Source organism: Anas platyrhynchos, chromosome 34 (assembly GCF_047663525.1).
Source record: "Anas platyrhynchos isolate ZD024472 breed Pekin duck chromosome 34, IASCAAS_PekinDuck_T2T, whole genome shotgun sequence".
Lineage (NCBI taxonomy): Eukaryota > Metazoa > Chordata > Aves > Anseriformes > Anatidae > Anas > Anas platyrhynchos.
The window spans coordinates 2766481-2779421 of NC_092622.1; the positions used below are offsets into that span (position 1 = coordinate 2766481).

The window sequence follows — 12941 nt, forward strand, 5'->3', positions numbered from 1 at the left end:
CGCGGGCGCCCCGTGGGGCATGACGGGAGATGTAGTCCGCGCGCCGGCCGCCATTTTGCACGGCGGGAGAGAGCCACCGCCCCCCCCACACCCCTCAGGGGGTTATTGGGGAACAAAGGTGGCGCGGGGGGGGCTTCTCGGGAGATTTCCCACGTTTTAAATAATTGGGTGGGTTCTTGTCTTGTTCAGCGTTATTTTTTTTAAAGTAGAACATTAAATAAACCTGCAGCCAGCCCCAGAGGCGCACAGACCTGGGGCGGGGGCTGAGGTGAAAGGTTGGGCCCGCCGCCCCCCCACAGCAGGCAATGGAGAGAAAATTGTTTAAAAACCCCAAAAGAAACCCTAAAACATTCCTGCTGGGGAACGAGGTTGGGGTTCCTCCCCCCCACACACCCCAACCTGCCCCCGGGCCCCCAGGGAGCTGAAGGGGGGAGAAGAGGAGCAGAGAGGTGGAAAAATCAGGAAAAAAAAAGTTATCGCATCGTTTATTCTTTTATTGGCTTTGGTTGTATCTGCACGTGTGGCGCTGAGGCAGGCCCCAGCTGGCGTCGGGAAGAGCGGTGTCTGTGGAGGAACAGCCACCGGCCGGGGCTGGGGAATTTTCCCCAAATCACCTCCAGGAGAGGGAGCAGAGACCCGATGCGCAGGTATCGGTACAGAAAAACACCTCACACGTTCAAATTCATGAAATTCAATCAGCTTTTTTTTTTTTTTTTCTTTTTAAAAAAAGAACAGAAGACCCACTAGAAAAGAGCGGTACCCCCGGCTGGACTCTAGCCCGAGTCTGCTGCAGCGTTTCCCTCGCCTCCTGCCCCCACGAGCGCGTGCAGGCAGGACGTCCTTCCAGGAGCCAACACACATTGAAGAGTGGAACGCACTCACGGGCCATGGAAACCAGCCACGAGGAAGAAGAAAACACCCCAGGGCATCAGGGAATTTAAACAAAGTGGAGAGCAGCAGGCACGGCCCCGGGGCCACCAGCTCGCCTGCCTCCTGCCCCTCTGCAGAGCCGTCAGGTGGGGAATGCCGATTTGCTTCCTTTCAGGTTGGGCAGTCAATTTAAAAACAAGCTCACCACAGCGGTGTATTAAAAAATAGAGCGTTTATACGTAAACCAAGGCAGAGACAGAGCGCGGTAGACAGGACAGCCTACAGTCTCACAGGGGACACAAAATTTGGTGGGTTTCCAATGAGAAACGTACAATCTAGAGGCTAAAAGAAAGTGAGAAATCCTCTGCCCCAAGGTAACAGACAGAAATGCCTACGCGGCTGGGGAGGAGCTGAGATAGCGCTGCGAGGCAGGTCACCTTACACCGTACGCGCGTACCATATCACTAAACACAGGTCACTTTTTCTCGGGCGTAATCTGTTTGTTTTTTTTTTTTTTTCCTCCAATAAAATCTGTAAAGGGAGAAATTAAAAAAAAGGGAGAAGGCAGAAGGAGAAAGCAAGCAGCTCTCTGCACTCCCTCTCCCTGGGAACGGCTTAGTTGTTCACCTCTTTAAGTATGAGTAGTATAAAAGGTTAGAAAGAGTGGATATAGACTAGCTTTTACTCCTCATTTTGTTTTCCTGCTTTATTTTTAAGTAGTCTGAAGTGGCTGAGAGAATCCTCCCTCATTGGCAAAGTCAATAGGAGCTGGTTGTTGTCAGTGGGAAGTCCAGACTGTTTGTCATTTGGTCGTAAGAGACAAACAGTGCTAGATTTTCTTTCTTTTTTTCTTTTTTTTTTTGGGGGGGGGGAAAAGGGGCGAGTGTGTGTGAAGTGGGTGCTACATGGAGGGAGCGGGAGCCCCTCAGTCGCCAGCCTCGTTCTCCTCCGCCGTCTCTCCCGTGGTGGCATTCTCTGCGTTCTTGGAGGCCTGCGGAAACAAACCCAGGGCAGCTGTCAGGACGGGGACATGTTTGGGGACACCGGCGAGGGGCAGAGCGACCACAAAGCGGTGAGGGCGCCCACCCGAGGAGCCTCACTGGGAGGAAAAGAGGGTGTGGGTGCCTCGAGGGTGCCTCTTCCTGCAGCAGGGGAACACCAGCCTCTGCTCTCTCAGCGCTGCACTGAGGTGAGCCCGAAACACAACCACACGGGAACTTGGTGAAGTTTGGGTGCTGCTGATTGGGTGCCAGCAATCCCACAAAACGTGACCAAATTACCTTCTTTTTCTTCTTTTTCTGGGTCTTCCGGCTTGCAGAACTTTGTAGAAGGGCCTGGAGACAGGAAGGAAACGTAAGAAACTAGAAAGCCAAACTATTTTTTTTTTTCTTTGACAGGAGATAAAGGGCTTTAAATGCCTTTACAGCAGGAGGAGCGCCGCCAGCCCCCGAAGGAATGGTGGTAAGTCCTAACGGGCATAGCAGCAGCAGGGAATGCCGCGGCCCCGCGCTCCCCTGAGGCACGAGGCCTTGGAGGCAGCTGTCGGGGCTGCTCAGCAGCTCCTAGGAAGGGGCTGGCACCGCTGCCACGAGCTGAAGCTTGCGTTTGATACAGGAAATAAGAGCCCAAACTGGGCTAAAACACGTTTCTGCTGGTGCTGCGGGGCTGCAACGAGCCACTGATCTGCACCACGACTTACTGCTGCCCTCGGACGTGCCGGCAGCCTGGCTGCAGGGGCTGAGCTTTTCCTTTTTTAAGCTCCTGCTCACCCCCTCTCCATCCAGTCTCCTGGACTTCCCACCTTCATCCCGAGGGGCAGAAACACAGGGCAACCCACGAGTTTAAAAGAAAACTTAAGGTTTTTTTTAAACTAACCTTCAGTTCTCCATCTTGCACCTCAAACTCCGACTTGTAGAGCTCAGGCTCGAAGGGGCCACTTGTTATCCTCATGGGGCCGTTGGGCATTAAAAGCACTGTGAATTTGAACTGTGCAACAAACTCTCCTGCAAAGCAGAAATGGGCGTCACTACCAGCCCCCGGGCACCTGACCCGCTGGCTATCCGGGCACATGTCGGTGCTGTTTCAGTTCCTGTCCCGTTTTCCATTCCCAAACCATCACAGCTACAAAACCACCCCGCGGGACCTCCTCAGACCAACCCTGACCAGGGCAAAACCTCAGCAGCACCCCGCGGCCCCTCCAGCTCCCTACACGAACTGGAGGGCTTCAGCTGGCAACCTCTCCTCCTGCCCAGGAAATCACTCCATGAAAAACTTCATCTCCTCGCTGGAACGATTCCAAACCAAGGCCCAGAAGCCAGCAGGGAGTGAGTTTTTTTTGGGAGGACGGATGCCAGGGCCCTTAAAGTGCACCCCTGGCATTTGTGCCACCACATGGCCAGCCCCGGTGTCACCGGCCTCGGGAAATGACCCCCAGCTGTCGGCTCCACGGGCACCCCCAGCCCTCCCACCGGCAGCACTCACCTTCCTTTTCGTAGAGGACATTGAAAGGCTGGAGCAGCTCGTGTTTGGCGCATTCCACCACCCCCATCCTGGCCTTCTTCTCATCCTCAAATGCCCTGCAGAGGAAAAGGAGCCACAGCTGAGCCAGATCCCACCCCCCAGGCTTCAGAATTGCCCCCGGGGTCAGGCTGGGGACTTCCTTCACTTGCGTCTCCCCTGGTGGTGCTGCGTGTGCTGCAGTGACAGAACAGTTGGTGAGAGCAGGCACCTGCTGGGTGTCTACGGCCCTCTGAGAGTGGAAAAGGATTTAAGGACAAAGACAGCCTGTCAGGTGGACGTTGCTTCCTTATTTTGAGAGTAAATCATGTGCAAAAATTGCTTGGAGCTGCCTCCCCTCCTCCCGCTGCACCCTGGCACTGCTTTCACTCCTCTTTATTTTAGCCACAACTCCGGGCTCCCCGCCTGCCACGCAGGGCACAGGAGATTCTCGATCCTCAGACTGAGCCTGGGATTCCTGCTTAAGCCCCTAACATCCTTCCTCCACCCACTGCTTGGCTCAAGTACAGCAAACCCCAACGTAAAGCAGCAGAAGCTGCCCCCCCCGTGACGGACACCGAGAGCACGGGGCTGTAAGAGCACACAGAATCCAACTCTGCACACGTGGGGAGGTCACGAATAAAAGCAAATACCTGAGAGTAAATGGCATAGTATCAAAGCGCCTCTCCACCTCGCTGAAAAAGGCACGGGAGGTTTTCATCTTCAAGCCATACTGCTTGGAGGGGTCCCTTTTGTAAATCGTAGTTCTCTGCCCAGCGTCCTTCGCCTGAAAATGCGAACAGAGCCGAGTGGGAAGGGGGCAGAGCAGCAGCTCCTCCGCCAGAGAACTGCCTGGGCCAGGACGCTGACGGTAAAAGTCTGCCCTGACTTTTTTTTTGATGGAAAAAGCTACATGCAAAGAGAAGCAGCAAGACCCCACACGGATCAGGCTGTCAGCACCGCTGCCTGTGCTCAAATCCAGCCACGTGCACGGAGAACGCCGGGCAGGGAGCACCCGACTCACCTTTCCCTCTCCACTGCTGACAAGAACATCGACAGCATAAACTTCGTGGACCTCAAATTCTGCTTTTTCGTGGTCCTTCCTGGATGAAAAAAAGGTTTGGTGAGTCAAAAAGTGGCAAATAGAGAGGAGAACACCTCCCACACAGCCACAGCACCTCCGACAAGCCCACGCTGGGCTTAGCCAGCGAGGGTCTGCAAGCACGAGGCAGCGCCAGGTGCTGCGAAGCGAACGGGTCCCCGACCAGAAGAGCAAAAGCTGGCACAGAAATCAAAGATTTATGTCCAGGTAGTAGAGCTGATCAGCAACAGGCTGGCAGGGAAAAACAACAGCAAGCCAGTGCTCTTCCTGCCCAGGACAAGGAGCTCCATCCCCAGAGAGGGGGAGGTGACCCCACATTCAGCACCAGCTCCTTGAGCTCGTGGTCACGTCCCAGCAGGCCAAGAGCCCCCCGGTACATCCCTACACCCTCGTGAGCCAAGTGCTGGATTTAAAGCCCCTAAACTCTAAATATTCAGCCTGAGAACCAGCCCTGACTGCACCCCCGAGGGACAGAAGCTGCTGGAGCAGAAGGACGCATCCAGCTCGTCGGTCCAAAGCCACCCTGAGATGCTCCTGACAGCCCCCACCACGCGGTGGGCTCCTGGCAGCCTCTGCGAGACGAGCGACAGCCCTGGCATGTTTCCTGCTGGACGAGCACCCACGGCCACCACGAGCAACAGTCGGCTACTTCGCTGGCAGCCTCTAAGGCCACAGGCTGCGAGCTGCTGGGGATTCCTTCAAGAAACTGGACTGAAACCAAGAACGCTTGCAGGTGCCAGCGAGGAGCGTCAGGTCGGTGCCTGGCAGCCTTTCCTTCTCAGGACAAGCCCCAGGCCTGGAGACGCGCTGCACGTTCACGTAGAACAGAAGCCAGGGGGGTAACAACCCCCGAGTCTGCCTCCCTGGGTCAGACTTCAAGCCAGGCTTCGTGCAGGGAGCGCTCTTCCTGCTGCTTAAACCCCGTCGCAGCGGCAGGCAGCCAGCACGAGCAAACACACCCGCTCCCCCCTGCCTGACCCCACAGCCAAAAAGCGAGAAATGGGAGCCCCAGCCCGAGCCACGCCACTCCCAGGTACCGTGGAGCAGCAAGCCCCGAGGTGATGCTCACTTTTGCTGGTCTGTAGGGTTCTGGATGATTGTTTTCTCTCCATCGATCACGTGCTGCTTCAGCTGGTGCGACAGCATCCCTGCCACGATAAGAGAACCCATTAACACCTCCGAGCTACGCTGCAGCCTGGCGTTATCAACGCTCTGGGGTGCAGCAAATAGCCACACAAACCGCCTGGGGTGGTGAAACCTCCTCAGCTTCACCTGGTCAGGGGCTGTCCCCGCATGTCAGTGGATGCAGAGCTCCCCAAAACCCCCCGTGACCCCCGCAGGAGCTGGGGACCCCTCCTGGCACCGCTGCTCCTCGGTGAAGCGCCCAACTCAGCGGCCACTCGTAACGGGCTGGAGCTGAGCCCGTGAGCACACATTTTTAACACCCCTGGGTGTTTTTAAACACATCAAATGAATGGAGACGTTTGGGGCTGGCCGTACCACACTCAGGGCACATTTGGGGGCTCAACTCCCTCTCCCTTTCTGCTCATCCCAGGACACGTCTCGTCCAGGGAGGACGGCTCCATCGGTGAGAGGGGAGAGGAAAAGGAGAGCCCAGCCACCAGCAGCTCCGTTTGTTTTCATCAGCTGGGGCCTTCTGCTGCTGCCAGTGCCTAGATAATTACGGCGCTTGACTGTTTCCAAAACAGTGGCTGCTTCAACTCCCTCGACAGCGCGAGCAGCCGCCTCCTCGCTGCGGCTCCTGCCACAGTTTTTCAGAGCAAGGAGCAGGGCACTGAGGGGACCCACAAAGCCATCCCACACAGGGAACGGGGCAGCGACCTTCCGAGGCCGGGCCAAGGCGAGCAGAGAGAGCGCACCAGCTTTCTGGCATTTCAGGAAATTTAACTAATAATGGGCCAATTTAATCGCGGCTGGAAACCGCTTGTTGGTGATGTCACTAACTAGCAGAAAAGCATCTGCACGTGCCAAGTGTCGAGCTCAGCTCTTGCCACCTTTCAAACAAGAGCCCAGCGTTCTCCTTTCATCAAGGAGCCACCCCAGCGCCTTCCCCCCGCTCGTTATCAAGGCTGTGAAGAAAACATGAATCAGTTCAGAGCTGCAAGGGAGGAAATTACATACCCTGCGCTTCTATGAGCATCTTTTGCAACGGATCCCGCCTTACAAACGAGCTCTTTTGTGCATTTACTAAAGGGGATTGAACTGTGAGCGGCCAAGTCTGAAGCCGAGGGCCAAGCGATTTGCCCAAGGTCAGCGGGAAGTCCCCCAGCCAGGACAGCACCTACCAGCCCGGGAAGCCCACGGCTGTTCCTAGATTAACGCATCTTTCACAACAGAGCAAAACCAAAAACAAAGGACAGAGGAAGGAAAAAAAAAAAAATCCAGATCGTTTTGAAGGTGGATAGTTTTGAAGTTTTGAAATTGATTTTTAAGCAAAGGCTGCTGCATTTGGAGGTGGCGTGCCTAGGACCTGCAGTCAGCGTGGGCTTCCCAGGATCCGAACGGGGCAGCTCGGGATCTCGGTCCGTGTGTGATTAATTACAACACCCCTACCCCTGCCTCGGCCACCCCCCAGGCCTCACCTTCGATCGGCGTGCAGTGAAACGAGTGGGCGATTTTGTTCCACGTGTCTGTCACTTGTGTATTCTGGATGAGGAACACACGAAAACACACATTAAGGGAATAAAATCCAAGGCACGGGCACGACAGGTTTCTCACTTGACAGCGCTCTGTGATAAACCGAGCGGTGCCCTGACACCTCCGAAAACAGGAGAAGTGGAGCCAGGCTTCCATTTTTAACCCCGTATCAACAAAAACAGCACGAACACGAGGTCAGCTCAGCCTCCTGCTTGCACCCGGTGCCTTTTCACAAACCATCCCTTTAGGAGGTGACACCGGCAGCTACGAGAAACCCAGGCACGTCTGGAATAGCAACAGGGCGACAAGAGGAGAACGCCCACGGCTGCTGAGGCGTCTGAGCGGCACAGTGGGAGGTTTAAGGGAGCCCCGTTCGGGGGATCTGCTGCGGGCCCAGCTAAAACCTTTATTTTTCCACCCAAAGTGGCTCCTTGCGCCATCCGAGCTGTTCCCACAGCCCCCCCGCCACTCACCTGGTTTCCAGGCTTCACCAGGCGCAGAGCGGCCTCAGCACAGAGGTGAGCTGCCTTGATGACATCAGCTTTACGGCCTGACACGGGGTTTTCCTGCAAGAAGGGGAAAATAAAGGCTCCTGGGGCTAAGTTCTTTTACCTCTTATTGGCAAAAACGCGCTGCTGACTGGTGGAGAGCCTCCATCTAACCAAACACCCCCCCGAGCAGAGCGGGGGATCTCAGTCAGAGTTGGGGGAGCTCCTGGCTTCCAGCTCTGTTGTCCTTCCCCTGCTCAAAAAGCAGGTGAGCAGCAGCCACAACCACGCTGGCTCTCCCCTATTTCATGCTGAATTTCTCCATTATTTCTTGTTGCATTTCAACAAGAACACCCTCGTACAAGCTCATCGCTGTCAAAGACTGAACAAGTCTTTTGTGTAGCCGGGGACACGGACTGCAAAGGCTTCCAATTCATCTCTGGAAATTTTTCTGTCCTCTCCACAGGAGAAAAACCACTCCGAAGACCCACACTGCTGTTCTCCTCCCCAGACTCCAGCTAAAAGCCTGCTCCAAGCCTACGTGACGGCTCCACGCACGTGACTCCCACAGCCGGCTGCAGGAGCGTGGCTTGGCCTCACCTCCAGAACACCCAACCAAAGGCCTGGGCCAAAAACCACCCGTGCCAGCAGGTGCCTTCAGCCCCAGGTGAGAAAATCTGCCCCAGGTGTGCCCAGGCACGCTCGGACAGGAAAAGCAGGCGGCAGGGACGGGTGTTTGGGGCCGGGGAACACGTCCCCCCCCCGTGCTTGGGTTTGGGAAGGCGACAGCAGCAGCGCGGCCAGCAGAGGGGGCAGAGAAACCTGCCCAGCGCACAGCAGCACCTCCATTTGCAGGGCAGACACTTCGAGCACCTCGCTGCAGCGCCGCCCACGTTTGGTCTGTCCCCAACTCTTTGTCACCTTGCTGAGGCCGCGCGCCTGCCCTCGCCTTCCAGGGGACCGAGGGGTTTAACAAAAGGCTCCGTTTTCACACCAGATCCTTTGGGAACCCAAGCAGCCACCTCCTCCCCGAGGCTCTGCTGTAGAAGCAGGTGCCCCCAACGTCTGCTGTTTGCTCTCCCCTTTAGGCTGCACACCAGGCAGCAGCTGCAGGAGTGACAGCACCGCGCCACAAACCCACCTTGGAGGCGTCTATGACAAAACTGTGTGCTACATTCGCTATGAAGCCATCCACGTGGACTCCCAAGTCGCTGCAACACAAAGAGAGTTAATTACAGGTGGGGCCTAATGGCTGGGGAAACTTGTGTGACTCCTCCAAGTATTCCCCGACGCAGGCATGTTTCAAAAGCTTGGCTAGCTATTAGATTCTGCAATTAGTCACGTCGGGGAAGTACTTAACGCACCGTGCAGGATTAAAAAGCAAAGCCCTGATGCCAGCAGTCAACTCACGAGAAACCTGAGCGAGACGCTTACATTTTGACCAAGTCTCCGTCTTTGAGGATGTAGTCTTGGTCGCTCTTCAAGGGGGAGAAGTGACAGACGCAGTTATTTACTGATATACTCGTCGGGAAGGCAATACCTGTGAAGAGAAAACACAGAAACACCCCATGAAGTCCTGCGGCCTCATGCAGCGCAGGCAGTGTGAACATCACTTAGGTTTTAGGGTTTTTTCAAGCTGTGTAAAATGCCCCGCTGCATCCTCCTCCAGCCCCAAAGCAGCAGGACTGCAGCGCGTGGCGTGCTCCTGCGCCAGCTCTTCCTTTTGCCCAGACACCCGCCGAATAAAACTGATCCCCAGCAACAAGACACTTGCAGAAGGGACTCCAAATCTCCAGAGCACAAGGCAGGGAGCTGGGTGGCACGTTCAGGTGGCACCACGTCACCGTTCCCAGGGCAGCGCTGCCCCCAGTGCCTCTCATTTTGGGGAGTGAGGAAACACGAAGCTCCAGCTCACTGGTGATGGTGTGAGCAGGGCTGAGAGGGGCTCTCTGGGAGCAGCGGGCCAGTTCTAACAACGGGCAGCCCTTCCTGCCCCGCTGCCCCCTCGCAGCGGGCACCCACCGGGCCCAAAGCAACGCGCCCGCGTTGGAGCAGGCCTCACCTTTTTTCATTTCTTTCTCCTTCTTGAAAATCTTGCCGGTCTCCTCCATGATCATGGCGTCTCCCTTCTCACACAAGCACAGAACCGATGCCCCCGAGCTGGCCGCTTCCACCACGGCACGCAGGACCCCTGCGGAGAAACACAGACACGGAGCCCTCAGAGCGGTACCGGCGAGCGGCGCGGGGGCAAGAGACGGAGCCGTTTTTTGTAGGGAGCGCCATTCTCCACTCAGCTTTTCACCAAGAGGGCTGCGGACACACAGAAAACCCGTCTGAATGTTTATTTGGTGTTTTTGAGAGCTGCCTTTCCCCAGCCCTCTCCCTGAAGAGCGCGAGCAAACAGAGCTGGGTCGGGATTTGCACGGGTGAAGCGCCGCGGCCTCACGCACCGAGCCCGGCTGAAAGCAGCCGAGCAGGAACAGCGCTCTGCCACATTCCTTCCAGCCCAGTCAGAGCTCCAGAAACAGGTTTGGAAACGACTCGGGGAAGTGAGACGCGCAGCACATCAAAGGGGCAGGGGCCAGCGCTGCGGGCGCGTGGGACCGGAGGGCCGGGAGCTGGCGAAGCGGAGCCCATCCCGCGGGGCCCCGACGCTGCAGGACCGCGGCTCTGAGGCAGGGCGCGTGCTCTGCGCCCCGACACGGCGCCCGGCTGACGCGGGGGACGCCTCGCTGGGGCTCAGGGCGAGTTTCGCTGCCTTCTTCGCACGTCTTCTGCTGCCTCCGAGTCCCGGCAGCCTCTCGGCTCCGGCGTGCCCGGAGCTTTGCGGGACGGCCCCGTGGGCTCCCCGCGGCCCCCAGCTGCTCCCCCTCTTCCTCCTCGTGAAGCCGGGGCGCTCCACCAGGACTCGAGGCTTACACTAACGTTTATTTTCAGGTCCTGGTGTCCTCGCAGCCTCCCCGTGCACTTTTTTTGCTCCGGGAAGCGCTTCCCCTCCGTGGGAGCTTCTGTCAGCGACAGGGCACGTGCTGCACAAGTGCCCGAGGAGGGGTTTACGGGGCCGGGCTCTAATCGGTTCCTTGACACCAAAACCCGAAGTTTTCCCCTGCATGATACCTTCCAGGTGCTTTCGGCCACCTCTCCACACGTCGCAAACCTTTTGGGAACGCTCCCAAGCACACTGCTCCCGCACGGGAGGCGTTTAGGGGAAGGCAGGACACAGGGAGGGGAAAAACGACAGCGTTAAGGCAAACACCGGGGGGAGAGGAGCGGAGAGCCGGGCTCCTCACAGCACCAGGACAAAACCGTGCTCCGTAACCGTGCTCCGTCCTTCCCCGGTGCCTCGTGTCGGGCCGTGAGCCCCTCGCAGCCCCGGGGGCACACCAAGAGCCTGGGGGTGCTGCCAGGCAGGGAACGTTTTTGCCCCGGTTCCCTCTGCCCTTCCCCAGCTCCGCTAAAACAAACACCGGGGCCGGGCTGCCAGCCGGGGGGGCTGCTCCACGTGCCAAACCGGTGGCCGGTGTTAAAGGCCGCGTGTGCCACGGCACCGGGGAGCGGCTCCGGTCCCACGGGGGGGGCTCTGCCCCCCGGTACCGACACTTGGGGCAGCAAAATGGGGCCAACGGGAGGGCTCCAAGCCCTGAGCCATGTCCCTAAACCCGATCCCAGGGCACCCCGAGGAGCCCGGGGGGGGGGGCACGGTGCCCCCGGAGCCCCCCAGCGCCGCCGGTCCCGGGGGCACGGGCAGCAGCTGGAAGCTCCCCGGGGGGGGCAGCGAGCAACGGGGGTGATGCAGCAAAAATAAACCTTGAAAACCGAGCGGGGGGGGGGGGGGGGACGGGGACCGGGATCGGGGGGCTGACCCCGGGGGGTCCCGGTCCGGGGGGGGGGAGGGGAGCAGCGGCAGGGCCCGGCCCGGTGCTGCCCAGCCCCGGGAGTGCGCCCGGCCCGGCCCCGCTGCCCCCCCCCCGCCGGTAAGAGGGGTCCGGGGGGGGGGTGAGGGGAGGGTCGATCCCTTAACAAAAGACCGGAGGCACCGGGGGGAGCCCGGTTCAGGGGGGGTCCGCACGGCCGTGCCCCCGCCCGCCCCTCCCGGGGGGAGCCCGCCGGGCCCTGCCCCCCCCCCCCCCCCGGTGCACGTGGGGCGCGGAGGCCACGTGCGGGCAGCGCCCGCCGAGCGCGGCCGGGCCGGGGGCACCGGGAACACCGGGAGCGGCCCCCCCGAACCCCCGCAGCCCCCCCACAACGGCCGGGGGGCTCCGTGCTCCCCCCTCACCCCCCCCACCGGGGTCAGACGGGCCGGGGGGGGGCACTAGGCCGCGCCGCCCGCCCCAGGCCCTCCCCCCCCGCTCCCCGTTCCCCTTCCCCGTCCCCCCCCTCCCCTCCCGGTACCCCCGGTGCTGCCCCCTCCCCTCCCCCACTCCCCGTTTTTTCCCCCCCCCTCCCGTTCCCCCCCCCAGCCGCCCGCGGCCCAGCACTCACGGTTGGCGATGTCCCCCCCCATCTTGTACTTGGTCACCACCAGGTCCTCGGCGATCGTCAGCTCGGCCGCCTCCTCCTCGCCCGACATGGTCGGAGCCGCCCCCGGCCGCCGCCGCCGCCGCCCCCGGTCCCGGCCCCGTCCCCGTCCCCCCCCCGCCGCCGCCGAGACCCCGGGGAGCGCGAGCGCGAGCGCGCGAGCAGGGCAGGAGCGCGGGCTCCGCGCGAGGCACGCTGGGAAGCCGAGTCCCCGCCCCCCGGACTACAACTCCCGGCACCGCCCGCGGCGCGCACGGCTCCGGCCCGCAGCCGGCCGCGGGGACTCCAATTCCCAGGGGGCACCGCGGTTCTCGCGAGAGAAGAGAGGAGACGGGGAGTGAGCGGCGCGCAGGGGGTGATGGGAAATGTAGTTCGGAGCGGTGGAGGCGGGGGGGAGGCAGGGGCGGGGGCAGCGCGGGCGGGGGGCGCTGCCGGGGGGGGTCCCCGGGTGCCCCCTCCCCCCGGCCCCGGTCACAGCTCCGTGGGGTCAGCCCCAGCCCCTGCCTTGACCCCGATCCCGGTCCCCCCCCCCAACCCTTGCCCCAAGACCCCCCCCTTCAGCCCCAGCCCCTGACCCAGGACCCCCAACCCCTTCCCCACGCCCCCCCCCCAGCCTTTACCCCAGGACCCCCCCCAGCCCCAAGACCCCCCCAGCTCCTGCCCCACGCTCCCCCCCAGCCCCATGGTTCTGCCCCATACCCCAGCCCCACGCCCCCCCCCAGCCCCAGGACCCCCCCAACCCCATCCCCACGTCCCCCCCCCCCCCCCCCAGCCTTTACCCCAGGACCCCCTCCAGCCCCAGCCCCAAG

General features: G+C 60.2%; 1 protein-coding gene and 1 long non-coding RNA gene across 2 annotated transcripts; one reads left to right on the forward strand and one right to left on the reverse strand.

Moving 5' to 3' along the window:
- Nucleotides 1-1083: 1083 nt before the first annotated feature.
- On the reverse strand, nt 1084-12292 carry PA2G4 (proliferation-associated 2G4). The gene is made up of 13 exons (XM_038171510.2): nt 12097-12292; nt 9677-9805; nt 9049-9154; nt 8756-8825; nt 7600-7692; nt 7072-7135; nt 5538-5616; nt 4391-4469; nt 4020-4153; nt 3352-3446; nt 2746-2873; nt 2151-2204; nt 1084-1861 (listed from the first exon to the last, which is right to left on the reverse strand). Exons 1-13 carry the CDS (start codon nt 12182-12184, stop codon nt 1796-1798), a joined length of 1185 nt encoding a protein of 394 aa, XP_038027438.1. The 5' UTR covers nt 12185-12292; the 3' UTR covers nt 1084-1795.
- LOC119714623 (uncharacterized) lies at nt 2176-9055 on the forward strand. Its single transcript, XR_005261979.2, has 3 exons — nt 2176-2331; nt 8081-8281; nt 8703-9055. It is a non-coding gene; the product is annotated as an uncharacterized lncRNA (long non-coding RNA).
- Nucleotides 12293-12941: the final 649 nt, after the last annotated feature.

What these genes read in the sequence shown, in the direction of transcription:
- PA2G4 (XM_038171510.2), bottom strand. Translation starts at nt 12,184, where the DNA reads ATGTCGGGCGAGGAGGAGGCGGCCGAGCTGACGATCGCCGAGGACCTG. An exon ending in GGGGGGGGACATCGCCAACC is followed by an intron (nt 9,806 to 12,096) that starts GTGAGTGCTGGG and finishes GTTTCTCCGCAG; the next exon opens with GGGTCCTGCGTGCCGTGGTG. An exon ending in TGCAAGATGGAGAACTGAAG is followed by an intron (nt 2,205 to 2,745) that starts GTTAGTTTAAAA and finishes TCCTGTCTCCAG; the next exon opens with GCCCTTCTACAAAGTTCTGC.